The 21,339-nt window shown below is 33.3% G+C and overlaps 1 protein-coding gene across 1 annotated transcript in view; it reads left to right on the top strand.

Annotated features, from left to right (window-relative positions):
* Window positions 1-8,052: 8,052 nt before the first annotated feature.
* baz (par-3 family cell polarity regulator) overlaps window positions 8,053-21,339 on the top strand; it is a 146,295-nt gene continuing 133,008 nt past the window's right edge. The window contains exon 1 of the mRNA XM_075381257.1: window positions 8,053-8,515. Coding sequence (XP_075237372.1) covers window positions 8,147-8,515 — 369 coding nt within the window. The 5' untranslated portion in view covers window positions 8,053-8,146. The remainder of the gene's footprint in view (window positions 8,516-21,339) is intronic.

Here is a 21,339-nt window from a genome sequence, read left to right as displayed (position 1 = left end):
TTGCTAATAATATAGTAATTCTTGCCGAGAATAAAAAAGATTTAGAAGAAACAATGTATAGCACGGATAAAGTCCTACGCAAGAACTACCGCAAGAAAATAAACAAGAACAAAACGAAAGTAATTAAACGTTGTAGAAATAATCTAGATGGACCACTGCTTATGAAAATAGGAATAGAAAAGATTAATTCTATTATTTGGGAAGTAGAATTACTAAAGATCGATGAAGCAGGAGCGATATAAAATGCCAAATAACACAGGTGAAACGAGATTTCAGTCAGAAGTATAATTTGTTTACATAAAAAAATTAATTTAAAGATCAGGAAAAGATTTTTGAAAGTATATGTTTCCAGTGAAGCTCGGACGATCAGAGTACCTGAGAAGAAAAGATAAGAAGAAGCTTTTGAAATGGGGTGCTACAAAAGAATGTTAAAAATCAGATGGGTAGATATAGTGACAAATAAAGAGGTGTTGCTGCGGTAAATCGATGTAGAAAGAAGCGTTTGGAAAAATATAGTTAAAAGAAGAGACAGGCTTATAGGGCACATATTAAGGCATCCTGGAATAGTCGCTTTGATATTGGAATGACAGGTACATAGGAAAAATTATGCAGCCAGGAAACGTTTGGAATATGTAAAACAAATTTTTAGGGATGTAGGATGTTGACGGTATACCGAAATGAAACGATCGGGTTTAGAATGGGAATCTTGGAGAGCTGCATCAAACCAGTCAAATGACTTAAAATAAAAAAAAATTTCCCTTAATCCAAAAAAAAATGTTACGCAATTTTTTTCATATATAATTATTTTTGTGTTATATACTAATAGATAACTATTGTTAGAAAAGTATTATAACTTTGTTGTTAAACGTTTACCGAGTTATTTTATACTTATCTAGATTTCTCTCTTCGTTTATCAGCTCATCAGATATATTTAACTTAATAACTTTGTATCATATTTTTTATACTGTTTTCACTTCATAATGTTTTTCTTTCGTGTTAGAACGTTAAACAGTTTACTGAAGTTCAGTAATAAATTATTTTATACAGAGTGTTTCTAAAATTGTTGGCTGGTGATACTTTTTCGGATTCTACTTGTAAAACTAAACAAAAACAATCCTTAGGAAAAATGGCAATTTCTACTTCATTCTTCCCGTATCCGTTATTTTGTTATTTTTGTATAAAAATTTATATCTCAACTTCGGATAAAGGAATCATATTAATTTTTTTTAAGCACTTTGATAATAAAAGTTTCAAAATTAGAAAAAATCAGGAATTAAATACCTTCGTAAATTACAAAATGGCGGCCATGTTTATTTTTCAATCCGTTATATCTACATAAATATTAGTTTTATAAAAATTTATGTTATTTGCTTAAATATTAAGCCTTTTATTCTAAACAAAATGACATTTTATTTTTTAAAATCGATTAATAAATAATCGAGTCATGGCAGAAAATTGATGTAATTTTGTGTCTTGTTTTCATTTCCTCCATTTCACGTTCAATTCCATTAAATATTAATTATTTTTATTTATTGTTAATTCTAGTACTGTAAATTAGTATAAAATTAACTAATAATTTTCTTACAATAATAGACCTAATAATTATGACACAAAATTACATCATCAATTTTCTCATATAACTCGACTATTTGTAAACCGATTTAAAAAAATTAAATGTCATTTTTTTTCAAAATAAAAGGTTTAATATTTTACGAAATAACATAAATTTTGATAAAATTAATTTTTATGGAGATATAACGGATTGAAAAATAAACGTGTGGCCATTTTGTAATTTGGGAAGCTAACTTGATTTTTTGCTAATTTTAAAACTTACTGACAGATAATGTAAAGGAATAGTCAATAAATAATTTACGATTAAATACATTGTTTTTCTAGAGAATTTATTTATCCAGAATGTTAAAATATATGTATATAATTTTTTTAATAGAATTATTTGGCGGACAGATGGAAACGTAAGCAAAGTTTGGTTATATTTTTTATTGATTTATTTATTATTATTATTTTTACATTTTAAAGTAGCTAAATTATAGATTTATTCATAACTAGTACGGCAAATATACAAATATATTTTATATGCGTAACAATAGATAGGTATCTTCCGGTTTGTCCTTGGTATTACGGAAATAAATGCCGGTAATTTTCTCACGTATAAATGTAGGCTGAAGATAAAGAAAATATAATTTAATGCATAAATAAACTCTTCATTGCGCGCGCACAAACACATTCATATAGATACTTATCTTGATGAAGCGATTTAATTTCATTTGTTGTACTTTTATTTATTGTGTAGTGCCCTTCAGGTGTTTTTATCCTTTAATAGTGTTTTAACGTCTTCCGTTATGTAACTTTTTGTTCGTTTATTATTGATTATATATGTATTTGTTTTTATTTTTCATAGTTTTTAAACGAATTGTTTTTTAATAACTAGTTCCTTCGATCATAAATTATTATTTATTTTTAATCGTGGTGCACGTTTCAATAGGTTTTATTTTCTTATAAAATCTATAAATAATTAAAATTTGGTTTATTTTTATTTAAACTTATTAAATGGAAAAATAAACTCTTGCATGTTTCCGTACAAGAAAACAGAATTTTCGTTTTCGACGTTCACAGCCAAATAAAAAAGATTGGGTGGGACTGTGTCGGGGCGCACCGACGTTGGTTTAACGTGGAACGTTACAGATCTTGGATGAAGTTCTCTCCGAGCTACAGACCGACCAATTGGAGAGCCACCATCGTATTTTTTGAACAAAACTGAAATTCTCCCGATGAAAAACTTTAGTTCTTAATTTGGCCGACTCTACAGATAAATTGGTCGATCTGTATTATCAGCGAGTCATTTTTAGTAGTGTATTGGATTGAAATAAAAACGAGACGTTGCGTACTAAATTTAATTTTAACATAAAACATATACTAAATGGTACATGATATTTATTTCGATTAATATTCTACGATAATTTTGTTCAACATTTGTTTATGATATGAAAAATAGGATCCATAAGGCATAATAAGCAGCGGTAGAGGTGCTCGTGCCGTCGGCGGCGTTCACTGAGCGCGCCGTGCCAGCTTTGCGACGCTCCCAAAACAGTTTCGCTCGCTCTGCACCGGCTTCGGGGAACCTCTACCCCCCCATAACCTTCCTTTTCCAACGATATGCGTAATTTATATTTCCAACTGGCTTTTGCGCGGGCTGGGGCTGATATATTCAATTTTTATACGTTTACTTTAATCTTTTACACGTAAATGTTGTCCAAAATATAGTTAATATCATTTAAATCGGTAATATCTCGAGTGACAAACTCTTTTAACAGAAACACATATAAAATACCACAAACTTTATTTTTAATTTGGATCTTTATTAGAAAAGCTAAAATCCGGGCAAAATCTTTCGCTAGCCGTAACTCAGAAACAAAGTGCTTTCCAGATCTATGTTTATATGAAGTTTTTTTAAAATTATTTTCACCTTTAGAATATGTCCTGAAAGTCTCTTTTTCTTTGTGGGATATTCTGAATATATGGAAACCCGATTTAAAAAATGTATGGTTCCGCTATAGATCTGTTGATCATGGAACAGGGATACAGGCATGATGACATCTCTAAATCAGATCCGAGGTTAAATGTCATGCGATTGTGACAAGACAGATGGCTACAGACAAACAAAGCTGTACGCACCAAAAGACTAATTCCAAACTTGTTGAAGTGGAATAACAGGGATTTCGGGGAGATGAATTTTCATCTCTCCCAGGTGTTTTGTCGGGCCACTGGTTCTTTGAGGCATACCTACATCGATTTGGCAAGAGAGAAACGCCTATATTTCTCTTTTGCGATGACGTTGATGCAGTATAAAGGAACATACTGAGTTCCTTTGTATGGTTTGGCGTAGTTTACGAGAAGTTGCTGGTATTGATGGGCTACACCCAGAGGACCTTTTTCTTTTTCCTGTTTAACCTCCGGTAACTACAGTTTAGATAATACTTCAGAGGATGATATGTATGAGTGTAAATGAAGTGTAGTCTTGTACATTCTCAGTTCGACCATTCCTGAGATGTGTGGTTAATTTAAACCCAACCACCAAAGAACACCTGTATCCAAGATCTAGTATTCAAATCCGTGTAAAAATAACTGGCTTTACTAGGACTTCAACGCTGTAACTCTCGACTTCCAAATCAGCTGATTTGGGAAGACGCGTTCACCACTAGACCAACCCGGTGGGTTACACCAGAGGACCTGATGGACTATATGTTAACGTCTCAGGTTAACTGGAGGTTGACAGACGGATTTGTTGCCGAAATATTGAAGAAAATGAATGAAGAGGAGAGTCAATTGGGCGATAATGTGTGTGCGTGTGGGATGGGTGGACAACCCCAGTCGAGAGGGTTGACATACCGAAGTGTGCGGGTTTTGTTGATCGACTGGGGACTCCGGGGGGGATTTCGGATGATGGGTGCCTATATATATGTATATGTATAAATTACTAAAGGGATTGATTATCATGGATGAGAGAATAAAAAATCAAAAGATCCGGCTGTGACTGACTGACCTGCCATGCCGGTAGGGGGGGAGGCCATTTCGCGGCGAGGACGCGCTCCTGGGCTGTGCTATACTTAACTGGATGACCGGCCCAGGAGTGTAGGAATAAAAAAAGATCTGAGGTGTTACCTTTTCCATTATGATGAAATGTAGATACGTTTCTAAACACAATACGATCAACAAAGTCGTTATCTTGCTGCAACCGGTCGCTTGGTTTTTGAAGTCGGCATATACAGATTAGTCCGTAATATTCAACCCCTTTATCAGCTGTTAACGTTACGGATGTATTTGAAAGCGTTTTTAAAAAAAAATTCCCATTGTAGGCTAGGTATTGCTAGTTCGCAGTCGGCCTTTTGAACAGATTTTTTAGGATTACGCAGGAAAGATTTCGTAATGCATTCAAAAGTTTTATCAGACATTTCGGTTGTCCTGTACTTTTTACTTTACATAGACATCCGGTCAGTTTTAAACCGATTATACAGTTCAAAAGTATTACTCTAACTCTCTCTACGGAAGCACATCTAATTAATATTAGGTCTGTTCATAAATATAACCGAACTTCTTTAATTATGCTTTAACGGAGATATTTAGTGACGTGTGGTTGGTAGTATTGTATTCCGCAAACCCACTCTGTAACCACATGTTCATGGATTGTTGATATCTCGGTTAGGTTTTGTGTTATTGTTGTTTGAGTACATGTTTAAGTGTTAGTAGTGATTTTTTTTATGGTTCAACTTTTGTTTCGTTGTCGTAGCCGTAAACCCACCTTTCGTCTTCTGTTACGATTCTTTGCGTGAATGTTTGATCGTCATAGACTTGTTCAAGGAGTTGCCGGCAATTGTCCACTCAATGTTCTTTCTGCTGTTCGGTGATCAAACGAGGAACAACCTTTTTTGCAACTTGATGCACGTTCAATTTTTCAGCCAAAATATCACTGCATGATCCAATTAAAATGTTAACCCTTTCTGCAAGTTCTCTAACAGTCGATCGTAGATTTGCACGCATCAGATCGTTAATTTTCTGAACGTATGTGTCATCAGTTGAAGTCGAAGGACTTTTCGGTCGAGTGTCATCTTCAGTTGACTGACGACCGGTTTTAAATCCTGAAAACCATTCGCAACGACCCACAGAATCATCTTCATAAAATTGTTTTCAAAACTTGTAAAGTTTCTGTGAATGTTTTCTCTAGTTTCACGCAAAATTTTACGTTGTGTATACGTTACTCCCGAAAAACGCACTTTACAGAATTTGCTACTAGCAATTAAACATGTTGCACCCAAATATAACACGAAAACTAAACTAGATATCAACAATCCAAAAATATGTTGTTACAGAGGAGGTTATACGAAACACAATGCCGTCAACCGCACGTCACTAAATGTCTCTGTTGGCGCGTAATTAAAAAAGTTCGGTTATTTTTTTACCAGACCTCGTATAACTATAGATTTTTTTACAGCAGAAGCTGCAAAACACAGAAGGCTTTACTTTAATAGTCGCTATTTTTGCTAGTGGTGATGTCAAGCGGAAATGTTAGGAAACAATCTACGGCCATGCACCAAACTAAAACTGTCCTTTTTGATTTTAGCTTTAAATCAACGTTATACACTTCATTCAAGAAGTATTATAACAAATTAAAATCCCGATATTCTTCCTTTTAAAATTGTTATAAAAGAATAAAAATATATATAGTTTCCTTTTTTTAAAATCAATGAAGCGTTTATTGGGAGTATGATTTTTCCTATCAATAAATATTATTTTATCGTGTTGACAATGCACTTTATTTTCTTATGTAAAAATATAAAGAATCTTAAATGATTCAACGATGAAGGTCATCCAGCGGTCCAGTCGTTTCTTTCTAGTAACCTTTGCCAACAAATTCCGGGTCATTATGACAAATACTCTCATCCTTCTTTTTAAGGCTACTTCTCATTAATAATCTCATTTTATATATATATATATAATAATAATAATAATAAAGAAAAAAATAACCCGAATGAAATATTATGAAAAAAATAATAATTTACATTTATAAAATAAAAAACTCTTTTGCAGTTCTACGCTAGGAGACCGAATTTTCGTTATTTTATCATTCATACTTTCCAACTTGCAGCAACATAACGTGTCACGCTTCTAAATATTTCGACCTTAATTGAGCGTAACTCAAGAACGACTCAACCAATATTCATCAGATTTTTACATGAACAACTTCAAATATACTATCACAGTATAGTATAATCGATAGTGTAATCGATTCATACGTATTGGAGTTTTTTAAGCCACAAAATTTTATACTTTATAAAACAGGAAATCACAATTTAGGTGAATCGTTTTTTCTTTCTCCTCATACCTGAAACTAAATAAAATCCATTTTCATCCCCCAATCTCAACACGAAATCGAAAGTAATATTGTTATTTTCTTTGAAAAGTTTGTAAAAAATTGTACAACTTCGATTTGAGGGAAGTCGAAGTCAAAATAAAATAAAAATTTAACTTGCCATTATTTGTATTATCTATCAGAACTTAACTTTAAAAAAAACCTTTATTTTGTTAAACCTTTAAAATAGGTTTAATTAAAGATAAACAAAATATCATAGCATTCCTTTCACGAAAAAGACCGAGACCCGGTGTGTGTGTGTGCTCTATACTGGGTGCTCTCACTAGAGGCATTGGTGTTAAGATCGAGTCCCGGCTTTTGGAATGGGCTCCAGGAATAACATCGTCGGGCTTGGATACCTCGTCCTAGTAGTTAGAGGCAGGCAATGGAAAAATCTAACCGGCGGGCTGACCTGTCGGACTAGACATATGGTCGGTGGACGAGGAGGTCCGTTTAAGTAGACAACCCTTTGGGTTGTGCTGTGCTTTGTTGTGGATCCGGCCCGGGGGGTAGGGTGGAAAAAAATTACGAATAAAATTATATAAATTAAATTTTAAATTGGTATAATTTTCTTTATTTTTTTAAAAAAATTCGGGCATTTCAAATTATAACAAAATATAATTTGTGTATTTTTTTAATTTGTTTTTTGGTTGGTTTTTTGTGTAGAATACATTGAGCCATTTACTGAATAAATTGCTATGCATCAATCACATAATAAGATTAATTTTTCCTTTTTATATTGTTAAACATTTATTTTTTTTATTAAACATCTACATTCTTCCTCTGTTATTCTTGATTATCAACGTATGATATCGTTTTAAATTTTAAATTGATCAATTTCATGATAGATTTATTTTGTAAATGAACCAATCACAGAACGGATTTAAAAAAATAAATTTTAATGGAATAAATTGAGCTATTCACTGAATAGATTGCTGTGCACCAATTGAGTTAAACAAAACTAAATTTATAATAATTTCTAAGGGGATATTTAGAAACGCGGAAGTGCTACTATAAATACGGGCGTTTTTTCTGGTATTTTAAAATATAATTTTTGTTTTACATAATTATTATTTTTAATTGTTTTTTTTTTTGTTTTTAAATGTGAAAAAAACAGTGGTGCGTGATAAAGAAATAGAACAATATGATTTTACTAATTTGATTATTAAAAAAAAAAAAAATTAATTAAACCAATAATTATAATTACTAATAAATTATCTGATGTTTGATCATTGTCACGGTGCTAAAAAATCTAATAATAATAATAGTACTAAAAATGATGAGAGCAGGACTAATAATGCAAGTAGTATTGGTGGAGGAATTAGTGAAAAGACTGGAAGTGAAAGTGGTGGTGGGGGTAGTAGATGTGCTGATGTGGCTGGTAAATTGGCGCAAATATTTGGTTGGCGGCATAAATATGATATACAACGTTTACATCAAGTGAATAATGTTCATGTTAATAATAGAAAAGTTAGTAATCAAATTTCTTGGCAACGTAGTACTCACAGTATAAAACATAAATTAAATAACAGTAGTAATGAATCTGTAAATGTCACTCAGAGTTTGTCACTGTCGGAACCTAATTTACAGGTAAGATTTTTAAATTTTTTGTAAGATTATTATTTTTTTTATTTTTTAGTTTCAGATGTAATAATACTTTTGTATTTACTCAACCTTTTAAAATATAAAATTTAATGAACCAATCCCGTTAGTAGTGTATTTTGATTTGTTGTTGCTGTCAACCAATCACATATAAGATTGGTTTTTCCTTTTTATATTGTTAAAAGTTGTTTTTTTTTAATTAAAAATATGCATTCTTCCACTATCATTGTTGATTATCGACGTATGATATCGTTTTAAATGGACCAATTTCATTATAGAATTGTTTTGTAAATGGACCAATCACAGTACAGAATGTTTTTTTTTTATAGAATAGATCGCTTTACACCAATCACATAATAAAGATTGATTTTTCCTTTTTGCATTATTAAACGTTTATTTTTTTATTAAACATCTACATTCTTCCTCTGTGATTATCGGCGTATCATATCGTTTTAAATTGTAAATGGACCAATGTCATGATAGGATTGGCTTTTAAATCGACCAATCACAGAATAGATTGTTTGTTTTTTCCTTTATTTAATTTAAGTTATTTATTTATTTTTTAAATTTTATATAGTAACTCACAAACAACGAAACAAATATCAGAGCATGTTCTACAACTAAAAATAAAGGAAAAAATGGTATGTATATATATTTATATATACACAGTGTTTCTAAAATGATGGGCTGGCTATACTTTTTATTCTACATGTTAAACTAAACAAAAAATATCCTAGGAAAAATGGTAATTTCTCCTTCGTTCTTCCTATCTCCGCCATTTTGTTATTTTTATATAAAAATTTATGTCTCAAGTTCGGATACACGAATCACATGAATATTTGGTAAGCGTCTTGCTAATAAAAATGTTAAAATTAGAAAAAATCAGGAATTAAATATCTTTGCAAATTACAAAATGTCGGCCATGATTATTTTTCGATCCGTTATATCTCCAGAAATATAAGTTTTATCAAAATGTATTTTTACTAAATAGATAACCCTTTTATTTTGAACAAAATGACATTTAAAATTTTTAAATCGGTTAACAAATGTGGCAGAAAATTGATGTTGTAATTTTGTGTCTGTTTTCATGTCCTCCACTTTACGTTCAATTTATTGTTTATTGTTAGTTCCAGTATAGTAAATTAGTATCAAATTATGTAATAATTTTTTCACAATAATAGACCTAATAATTAAAAAAAAATAATGTTACGTTAATTATTGTAGAACATTAGGTGGTAATTGAACAGTTAACAGTTGTTAAAAGTGATCAGAAATATTTAAAGTGCCAACCATTAGAAACTACTTAAGTTTCCAGTCTTTTTCTGGGAGATTGTCTTAACTGTCCATAAATTCCGGGAGTATTCCTTATTTCTTGAAATTCATTTTTAATCTTTTCTTGAAGATCCTCAATGTTGAATTGAATAAACAATATGATTCAAATTGGCCGACAAGTCAAGAGGATTTGTTTTTTTTTTGTTTCAGTCATTTGACTGGTTTGATGCAGCTCTCTAAGATTCCCTATCTAGTGCTAGTCGTTTCATTTCAGTATACCCTCTACATTCTACATCCCTAACAATTTGTTTTACTTATTCCAAACGTGGCTAGCTTACACAATTTTTTCCTTCTACCTGTCCTTCCAATATTAAAGCGACTATTCCAGGATGCCTTAGTATTTGGCCTGTAAGTCTGTCTCTTCTTTTAATTATATTTTTCCAAATGCTTCTTTCTTCATCTATTTGCAGCAATACCTCTTCATTTGTCACTTTATCCACCCATCGGATTTTTAACATTCTCCTATAGCACCGCATTTCAAAAGCTTCTAATCTTTTCTTCTCAGATACTCCGATCGTCCAAGTTTCACTTCCATATAAAGCGACACTCCAAACACACACTTTCAAAAATCTTTTCCTGAAATTTAAATTAATTTTTGATGTAAAAAAATTATATTACTTACTGAAGGCTCGTTTCGCTTGTGCTATTCGGCATTTTATATCGCTCCTGCTTCGTCCATCTTTAGTAATTCTACTTCCCAAATAACAAAATTCTTCTACCTCCATAATCTTTTCTCCTCCTATTTTCACATTCAGTGGTCCATCTTTGTTATTTCTACTACATTTCATTACTTTTGTTTTGTCAAGAGGATTTAAGTCAAGTGATGGAGCAAGCCAGGGAACTGTTCCTCGACGGCCTATCCATATTTCATGGAATGTTTTATCTAGGAAATCTGATAGCAACTGACTGAAATGTGCTGGAGCTCTATCGTGGTGAAATCACATATTTCTTCTTAATTGTAGAAATAGGTCTTCCAAAAAATGTGGAAGATTTTCGGTTAAATGAGCAAAATAATTTTCTCCGTTTAAACTATTTGGTAGAATGACAGGACCCAAAAGATATATGTTGAGGGAAAATCCTTGTTGATGGCTATTTTGGAAGGTACTATGAAGATTCTTGTCGTTCCAGATACGCTAGGTTTGAAGTTTTGCACAGCATTCCTGTTGAAGGAAGCTTCATGTATATATTTTTAACATCTACAGTAATAGTCGCTGTGTAAAATTATTCAAAAGTGAAAAATTAATATCAGCTGATTAGTACTGAGTCCCAGGCTACCGATACTTTATGATTATATAATTATTAAAATATTTTTACTTTCCCATCTAGATAGCGCTATAGGTATAGAATTGAAAGTATTATAATCGTTCCAATTTGGGCTTATGCGGTTTACACCGGATCATGAGGTTTTGACACCTAAGGAATCCAAAAAACACGGTTGGAAATTTTCCGGATGTTAATGTTCGTATGTACGTGTGTGTGTGTGTGTGTGTGTGTGTGTGTGTGTGTGTGTGTGTGTGTGTGTGTGTGTGTTCGTTGTCTCCCTCTAAATCACTTTAATCTCTAGAACTACTGGATCGATTTTTATCAAATTTGGTCAGTTTACTTTTATATATATGGGGGCATTTATGCCGTTAATTAAACCTTTTATTTAAAAGGTCGAAGTAATGACGCTATAGAGCAAGGTCACTCTCAGTATCTTGAGATTCCCCGTAATTAAGGTCATTTTTTTTTAAGGCACATTTGTTAACGATTAAATAACAATATTTTGAAAAAAATATTTTTTTTTCCAAATTCGCACTCCCATTTCAAAAAATGCTGTAAACTACTGCTATGTTGTAATGTCACAGGTGAACGGTACAATTAAATAAATTAATAATATTTAAAGTGTAAAAAAATAACAGGTCTCGAACTTGATCGCCAGGTTTTTGATGCGTTAAGCCTCGCGGCTACACTAGTTTGCCGATAGTATAGGTGAAATTTGTTCTTTGTATGTTGTGAAATTACATTAGTTTAGTTAGTGTCGGCCAACCTACTTTTAAATGAACATAATTGTACAATTGATACGATGATTTTCTTTTTTCTTGTCGGAAAATTGTCTCATTGCTTTCGTTACAACAAAAGTCAAAATGTTTAATTAAGGTGTATACCGATCCGAAGTGAGGAAGTTATTTAATAACGTTTTCAACATACAGGTTTTTATGTAACTTTTTATTGCTATTTTTAATTAATTGCAGTTATAAAACTTTATCTCATTTTGTTTTTTTAATGTCATTAATTGTGACATAATAATTACATCTCGTTAACAGTATAATAAATTTGAATCAGTAGCGTTTAAAAATATATTTAACTGTTAATGAGAATAATGATTATTTTTATAAATGTGTTGGGAACAAAAAGAAATCATAAAAAAAATAAATAAATATTGGTATAAAACTTCCGCTCTAAGAGCCACTCTCTTGACTTCCCTGTGATTACCCCGTCCTTTCTTCCATCACTTCATCCATGGATTCTTGTTTTCCTTTTTGTTTGCGTCCTTCTATTTCCCTCCAGCGGATTGGTGAACCAGGTTCAGTGACGTAGTAGATGATAAACTATGATGTTCCTTCTCTTCACTATTAATCTTAGCATTGACCTCTTTTCCCTTGCTCGGAATAGCTCTTCATTTGTTTCATCCTCTGTCCAACGTACCTTTTTAATATCTTTCTCTAGCTATTACATCTCGAAGACCTCAAGTTTCTTCCTTTCTGTTAGGTCTTCCTTTCGTCCATCCTTAGGTCCAGGTATCTGAGGCATAAGTAGCAATACTCCAGATGAAACTTCTAATAAACTGTTTCCTCGTTTTGAGCGAGACACTTTTAGATGTAATCAAACTTCTCTTTTTGAAAACTGTTTCTTTTGCTTTTTCTATTCTACTTTTGATGTCGGTACTTTTGTACTTCTTCCATCCGGTATAATATACCTCTGAATACTTGGAAGATAGTTATCTGCGTTAGTCTTTGCTCTTCAAGCAGTACCTGACCCTTCCGTTTCCCGTATCTTGAGTACTTCTTGATTTTGGTTTTTCACTTATTTATCTTCATACCGTGTTTATCCTTCAGGATAGTATTCATATGATGGATTGCATCCTGCAGTTCTTCTTCACTGTTCCCCAGCAAAGCAATGTCATCCTCAAAACGGATTGTTTTGAAGAATTTTCAATTCATTCTTATATAATTCTTGCTGGTTTCTAAAAATTCTTTCATCGCGAGTGAAATGGTTTCACGTCGTTTTCTTTGCTTGGACAAATGTAATGTTACAAGGGTCAGTCAAATATAAACCAGACTTTTATTTTCTAGGCAGCCGTATAGAGTGGGTTGTTGTGGAGGGATATTGATGATGGAGATGTGGGGAGGAAGTTTTAGCCGCCTTGGGATTCGCGTATCTCTGGTGATGAACATCATTTCAGAGAAGAAGGCTCCATCGTCGGTCGCACAACGTAATTTCGTTAAATTTCTCAGAAATGATGGAGCAAAACCCTCCGAAATTTGGACTAGATTGTGTACTCAGTTCGAAGATATGATGTTGTCATATTGATTCGATTCTAAAATCGAACCAGAAGATTTAAAGAAGGACTAAACTGTAGAAAAATGTGAATTAGAAAAGGAAAAGCGTGAAGGAAGACAAAATTCAATCGATTTGTGACCTCATTGAAGACGATCGACACTTTACGGTCGATGAAATCGCTCCAAAAGTTGGGATCGATAATAGAAGTTCCCCAATCCATTATCATAAAGACTTCGGGTTCTGAAGTCTGTGCGAGATGGGATCCAAGACTTGATGACCAGAATCCAAAAACAACCTCGATACTGTTGAAAAATGGGAATTAGAAAACGAAAAGCGTGAAGGAAGACAAAATTCAATCTATTTGTGACCTCATTGAAGACGATCGACACTTTACGGTCGATGAAATCGCTGCAAAAGTTGGGATCGATAATAGAAGTTCCCCAATCCATTATCATAAAGACTTCGGGTTCTGAAGTCTGTGCGAGATCGGATCCAAGACTTGATGACCAGAATCCAGAAACAGCCTCGATACTGTAGAAAAATGGGAATTAGAAAAGGAAAAGCCTGAAGGAAGACAAAATTCAATCGATTTGTGACCTCATTGAAGACGATCAACACTTTACGGTCGATGAAATCGCTGCAAAAGTTGGAATCGATAATAGAAGTTCCCCATTCCATTATCATAAAGACTTCAGGTTCCAAAGTCTGTGCGAGATGGGTTGCAAGACTTGATGACCAGAATCCGGAAACAGCCTCGATAGTAAATTCACCTGAATCGATTTTAATGAGACGTATTTTTTTTTTACTCCATTATTATACTCCCGAGTTCAAATCAGTAACGGCTAGAAAGTCCTCGTCCTATAAGTCGAAAATGTGTGGGTCATTCAGAAAAGTCTTCGTTATAGTCTTTGGAATCGGAACTGCAAAATATTCGGCAAATTTGTCGTTGCTAGTATCGCCGGACCCGTGCGAATTATTTACGGTATGCGCACGCGCTTTAGTTAGAATCATTGAACTAAATAAACAAAAACATATTATATTTAAATAAAATGTTAAATATTCTAAATGAAGTGTGAGTGCACACACACGCGCGCGCGCGTAAGCCATGGATTAGAAACAACCCACATTAGTAGGACTTCCCGGAACGGCGGCTTTAACAAGGTACACCGACAATTGTATTGTCAAACTTTTCATTCTGTACTAGTATTAATTTTAAAAATCAAAGGCTGACTTATATTTCGTTGATCTATACATAATCTACGCGTCATCTCATTGAAATTCTGTTGATATTCGGTGTTATATACGTTCTGTTTACCACAGACACTAGATTTACATTACTACTTTCAGAGAAGTCTATTCTGTGCTACTTGTACATCCAATGTTTTTTTTACTTAGTTGTACGAAGTAATTGTGATCGCGATAAATTTCGGTTTACATATTTCAACGGAAATATCCATTTTGACTAGTTTTGGCGTGACGTCTGTACGTACTTACGTATATGTATGTATCTCGTATAACTCAAAAACGTTTAGCCGTAGGATGTTGATATTTTGGATTTAGGACAGCTGTAACATCTAGTTGTTCATCTTTCCTTTTGATTGCAATCGACTGAACCAAAAGTATTCAAAATTAAAAAAAAATAAAATTGGATTTTGGACTGTTTCTTAACTGCAGTAATAAGCCCTCATTGAGAGATTATCAACAATATATCATAATCTGTGATACTTATTTTCACCAGTTCCAGAGTTATAACCAAATAAAATTTAAATAATGAAATATTAGGATCTTACAAGGGGAAGGCACATCGGTTCGAATCAGACTTCATCTCTTTTTTTTTTTTAATTTAAATGTATTTATAAATTAACTAGCAGATCCGGCTAGATTTGAGTATATATATAGATTAAATGAACACAGTTGAAAGTTTGATGAAACATTAACAAAATGAACATTACGGAACCTTACAAGATTTAACCTTTCCGTTTTCCCCATTCCCTCTTTTCTTTCCCCCATTTTCTCATTTTCATTTCCCCATTTTTATTTTACATACCCCCTTTCAACATTTCCCTCTTCCCTTCCTTCCCCATTTCTCTTTCGCTTATTTACTTTCCCTTTTTCTTCTCCCCTTTCCATTTCCTTCTCCCGTTTTTCCTATTCCCCTGTTTTCTCTTTTCCATTTTCCGGTTTTTCCCTTTTTCGACTTTTCCCTTTCTCCCTTTTTCCCCGCGCGTAAATAGGTCCAGTATTTTTTAGTCTATAGCGGATACACATATCGGAAACATTGAAATGGAATCGTAAAATATTTAGTATAGCGTGTGTTGCCCTTTTACGTACAACAGATAGCGCTGTTTTTTTTTGGTTTTTTTTTAAAAGCATGCTTTTTACCTATCACAGGTGTGACATCTTAGGTATATAAAAATACGTGCGTATTCGAATGCAACGTTGTGTGAAAATTTCAAAGCAATCGATGAAGAACTTTTGGAGATTTATGGTTTTGAACAAACGAACATTTACATTTTTATTTATATAAATAATTATTAATCTCCCTTTTTTAAAAGAATTTTTACGAAACATAATAATAATTCAATAATAAAAAAATAAAAAGATGAAAAACTATGAGAAGTTATTAATGAAATAAAATTTTATGTACTTTTCATTTAAAAAAAAATGTGTATGTGTAATTTAATAGGCGTACAAGGAAATTATGTGGTGTCCACATCAGTATTTTTAAGTAAGCAATACTGTAAAAAATATTGTAAAATAACTCTTTTTTTTAATTACTTAATACGAAATAATTTTATAATTAATAGTTACGGCTAAAATGAATTCTTAATCAATATAGCAACGGTATATCTGAAACTGAATTTATTTATTTTTTTGTGTGAATCTTCGAATTTTTTAAATTTATTTATAAATAATCCAACCAAATTAACAGTTAAGATTTAATGTATTTTTAGTTATAAATAATAATACTAATAATAATATATATTAGTAACAGTGGTAATGTATTTGCCAACCAGATCTTTTTTATATAGTTAGTGGCTTTTAAACCGGTTTGAGAAAGTGATGTAGTTATGGGTATATGTATAAACTTAGCCAATACAGTCGTGTACGGGAATATGAGAAAGGAATTTTGTCTCGAGTGCGGAACTCTATATCGTTATTTTTATAATAACGGAGAAACAGTTGTCGGTCTGAGAGTGAGAGAGAGCATTTGTGGGGGAGGGAGTCATTGTCTAACGTAATAGGTATATTATTACTTTGATTGCTCATTGAAATATTACAACATTATAAAGTAATTTCCAGTACAGTATGTTTAAAAAAAATACCGTTATCGAAAAGTAAAAAAAAAAATATATTTTTTAGATTTAATACACATCGGAATGTAAGAATAAAACGGAATGTTAAACGAATGTAAAAATAAATAAATTCTTTAAAAATTAAATAACCTGTTTATTAGCTATTTAAAGAAAAAAATATTTTTATTACAAATCGGCAGTCTGTTTAATAAATCTACTTTTAACATCTAAATTTCTGAAAAAATATATTCTTAATTTGTCCATTATTTCATCTAATACAGGTTGACTTACGGGAAATGGACGGTTTTCAAATGAGCAATACAAAGTTAATTTATAAAATAATACTATTACAGAAAATTGGTTTCCGTGGCGCGATTGGTAGCGTTTTGGTCTTTCATCCGAAGTTCCTGAGTTCGAATCCCGGTCAGGCATGGCATTTTCACACATACTCTACAAATCATTCACATCATCCTCTTAAGGAATACCTAACTATGGTCATAGAGGTTAAACAAAAAAAAAAAAAAAAAAAGAAAAAAATATATTATTTCTTCCGCTCAAAAAACAAAAATTTCTGTAATATAAAATTTAGAATTTTGTTTAAAATAAAATATATGTAATAGACAATATATATACCATAATAGATAATAAATAATGTTTAAGCTTTCGATATAATAAGCAAAAAATTTGTTACAAAAATCTTACCGGCCAGATTTCATTTATATGCAATTCATATCACATTTACTTACAGAAATAATACAATTCTTATGATTATTCGTTGTTTAATAAATGAAATCGGGCCGGTAAGAGTTTTGTAACAAATTTTTCTTATTATATGGAACGCTTAAACATTATTTATAATCTATTCTCTATTGTATATACAGGGTGTCCCATGTAAAACGCAACCCATCAATCACTCATCCATGAAATTTCAAAATTCAAGCTTATTCCCCTACTCGTTACTGAAATGGACTCGTCTAACATCTGAACATCGCGGCGACGTAGTAGAACACTACCGATAGTAATAACAATCCAATCATAACGTTCAGTGTATTGCTAGAGACAAGATGGTGTTTTCGCTAGATGAACGTGTTTTCATTGTCGAGTCGTACTTCAGTACGATATCAGTGGTTGCAGTGCAAAATTTGTTTAGCCATAAGTACCCGGATAAACCGGTTCCTAACAAAACATCAGTATTAAGGTTAGTCGCAAAATTTAGAGAGACCGGTTCTGTTAATAACAAGGAACACAAAAGATCTGCGTCGGTGTTGAATACAGATACAGTCACTGAAATCAAAGACCGATTACTCGCCTCTCCAAATAAATCGATCAGACGTTTGTCTGTTGAAATTAATTTGTCTAAATCAACTGTTCATCGGGCGATCAAACGATTACAATTACGACCTTATCGCATTCAAACGGTTCATGAACTTCTTGAGCCCGACAAAGTAAAACGGCTACGGTTCCGTCGATTTCTACGTAAGAGAATTAACGTTACGGATTCGTTATTTTTCACAGATGAAGCACGGTTTCATTCGGATGGCTACGTAAACAGCCAAAACAGTAGAATTTGGAGTGCTAAAAATCCCCACGTTTATCACGAAAAATAATTACACCCGCAGAAGTCGAGAAATCTGAGAAGAAAAGATTGGAAGCTTTTGAAATGTGGTGCTATAGGAGAATGTTAAAAATCAGATGGATGGATAAAGTGACAAATGAAGAGGTATTGCGGCAAATAGATGAAGAAAGAAGCATTTGGAAAAATATAGTTAAAAGAAGAAACAGACTTATAGGCCACATACTAAGGCATCCTGGAATAGTTGCTTTAATATTGGAAGGACAGGTAGAAGGGAAAAATTGTGTAGGCAGGCCACGTTTGGAATATGTAAAACAAATTGTTAGGGATGTAGGGTGTAGGGGGTATACTGAAATGAAACGGCTAGCACTAGATAGGGAATCTTGGAGAGATGCATCAAACCAGTCACATGACTGAAGACAAAAAAAAAGTTTTAAAAGATTTCTTGAAAATGTCTTTTTAGGCAAGCGACCCCAAAAAATTCATTAGTAGGCCTAATGAGAGAGCCAGTCAAAGATTATAAAATTTCATTTCTTATTAGTGGAATAAAAAAAATTGCTAATATAAAAAATGCGCGAGATTATTTCTTCGTGGTCTTAAAATTTGATATTTTGCTTTGTCATCCATCCTTCATCATTATGACTAGTAGAGTAAACAGTACAGTTCATTTACAGGATTTGTACTGCATACATATATATATATATGCTGACAGAAACTATATTATAATAAATAATATATAACGTATACCGTAATACAAATATAGGCATCATTTTATATATATATAGGTTTGTACATGCGTGCTCACAACCGTGCGGCGTGACTTCCGTTGATATTCTTTTAATATAAATAAATATTTATATTTATATATGGTAAAAGTATTTAATATCATTGTTTATAATGCAATACTACATATGGTTTTATGAATTAATTAATTACCCGTATCGAATTGTATTTCTATCATTAAACTTTCTTCGTGATTATAAAAAAAAAAAAAAAATAGCTGACAACACAGTCGAAGCACATTCCTGTCAAGTGGCTAAAGCCGCGTTCCGGGACCTACAGGTTGTTTGTGATGCACAGTTTACACGCAGAACTTAATTAAAAATATTTATAATTATATTTTTTTTTCGTTTATTTAATTCAATGATTCTAAATAAAGCGCTTGCGCACGCACGCACGCACACCGTATTTAATTTACGCGGGTGTAGCGATACTTGTGGCGACAGTCGGTACTAATTTTGTTTTTTCCTGTTTAGCCTCCGGGTATTATCGTCAGGTATTATTTCAGAGGATGATATGTACGAATGTAAATGAAGTGTAGTCTTTTACAGTCTCAGTTCGACCATTCCTGAGATGTATGGTTAATTGAAACCCAACCACAATAGAACACCGTTATCCACGATCTAGTATTCAAATCCGTATAAAATTACCAGCCTTTACTAGGACTTGAACTCTCAGTTGATTTCAAAATCAACTGATTTGCGAAGTCGCGTTTACCACTAGTTAATCGGTACTATTTAAACTACGGCACGCTTCCTCAGCTAGGTCCTCCGGGCGGGTTGCTCTGGCGGGCGGCGTCTTGTAATGGTATTATTAGGTGTCCAAAATTGATTACCTTTTGAATACTAGATCGTGTGTTCATTATCCTCATGGTTGTGAGAATAATACTAATAAATAATAATTAAAGCTTGAAAATCTCTCTTTACTTCAACATTTTCCTCGTTTTTGATATAGAATTTGCTGTTGTAGACGAAAATATCCTTTTTCCATTATCCTATATCTAGGAAACGGGTCAAGGTAGAGAGCTAAAAATCAGATATCTTATAAAACGCATAGTCTATTATTTTAACACCGAAAAACGAAATAAAAAAAGCTTGGCGTCCGCGAGAAAAAAACCTCACAACTTCTCCTTCCAATGATGTTTTTGAACTGTGGCTTAAAATCTTTCCTGGGATAATTGATTTGCATGGCATTTCTCCTGCCACCACCCCATTCGGTCGCCCTAAGGCATAATACCATATGTACCACAAACAGCTACTGAGCTTCCACTCAGTTTAGCGACCAATGTTCTAACTAGCTCCTAGAGCTAACCTAATTGCGTGAGCGAACTATGCATGGTGCTTACACACCACTTGCTTCGTGTCCCACCGCTCACTTGTCATATATTCTAAAGCGGGTAGGTGCACCCTGTCAACTACTAAAATATGTTTGACAATCAATAAATTATATTTATCTCATCAAGACAGGAATTCGCTGCCACGTTTAGGTCGCTGAATGCCAGTAAGTACCTTTCCACCAATATTAAAGCGCTGGGATTTTTAATTGGCTGATGGCCAGTCATAACTCTTGGGTAGCATCTTACAGTAGCGAGGTAGGAGTCTTTCCCTTACTACTGATGCCAATTGAACAAAGCAACGGCATCAAGGAACACCCACACCATCCGAACGCCACATTGAATCGTCGCTTATGAGTGGCAAATTTTCCCGTTGACCTCTAAGTTCCAGGGTGGCCTGAGTTCTGGGCCCCTCTCCCCAAGAGCTGGGCAATCGAACATCATACGTTCGTTCGACTGGATCTCCCCGCAGACGCACGGCTCATCGGGGGCAAAGCGGAATCGAAACAAATATTGGTTCAAGTTTGCGTGGTTGGAGTGCACCTGGGCACCCGTTGCCCTTAAAAACGAAGGAGTGGTTTACCATCCCACCAAGTCCTGTGTAAATCTATACTTTCCCTTAGTTGTGGTGTGCCACTCATCCATCGCGAAGCTTTGTTTTACCTGTTTAGCCTCCGGTAACTACCGCCTTTCTTCAGAGGATGATATGTATGAATGTAAATGAAGTCTAGTCTTGTACATTCTCAGTTCGACCATTCCTGAGATGTGTGGTTAATTGAAACCCAACCACCAAAGAACACCGGCATCCACGATCTAGTATTCAAATCCGTGTAAAAATAACTGGTTTTACTATGACTTGAACGCTGTAACTCTCGATTTCCAAATCAGTTGATTTGGGAAGACGCGTTAACCACTAGACCAACCCGGAGGGTTATCCATCTCGAGGCTGTAAAGC

Source organism: Lycorma delicatula, chromosome 13 (genome assembly GCF_047948215.1).
Source record: "Lycorma delicatula isolate Av1 chromosome 13, ASM4794821v1, whole genome shotgun sequence".
Taxonomy (NCBI): domain Eukaryota; kingdom Metazoa; phylum Arthropoda; class Insecta; order Hemiptera; family Fulgoridae; genus Lycorma; species Lycorma delicatula.
The sequence above is the reverse complement of the archived record's forward strand: the minus strand, read 5'-3'. Positions and strand labels throughout refer to the sequence as shown.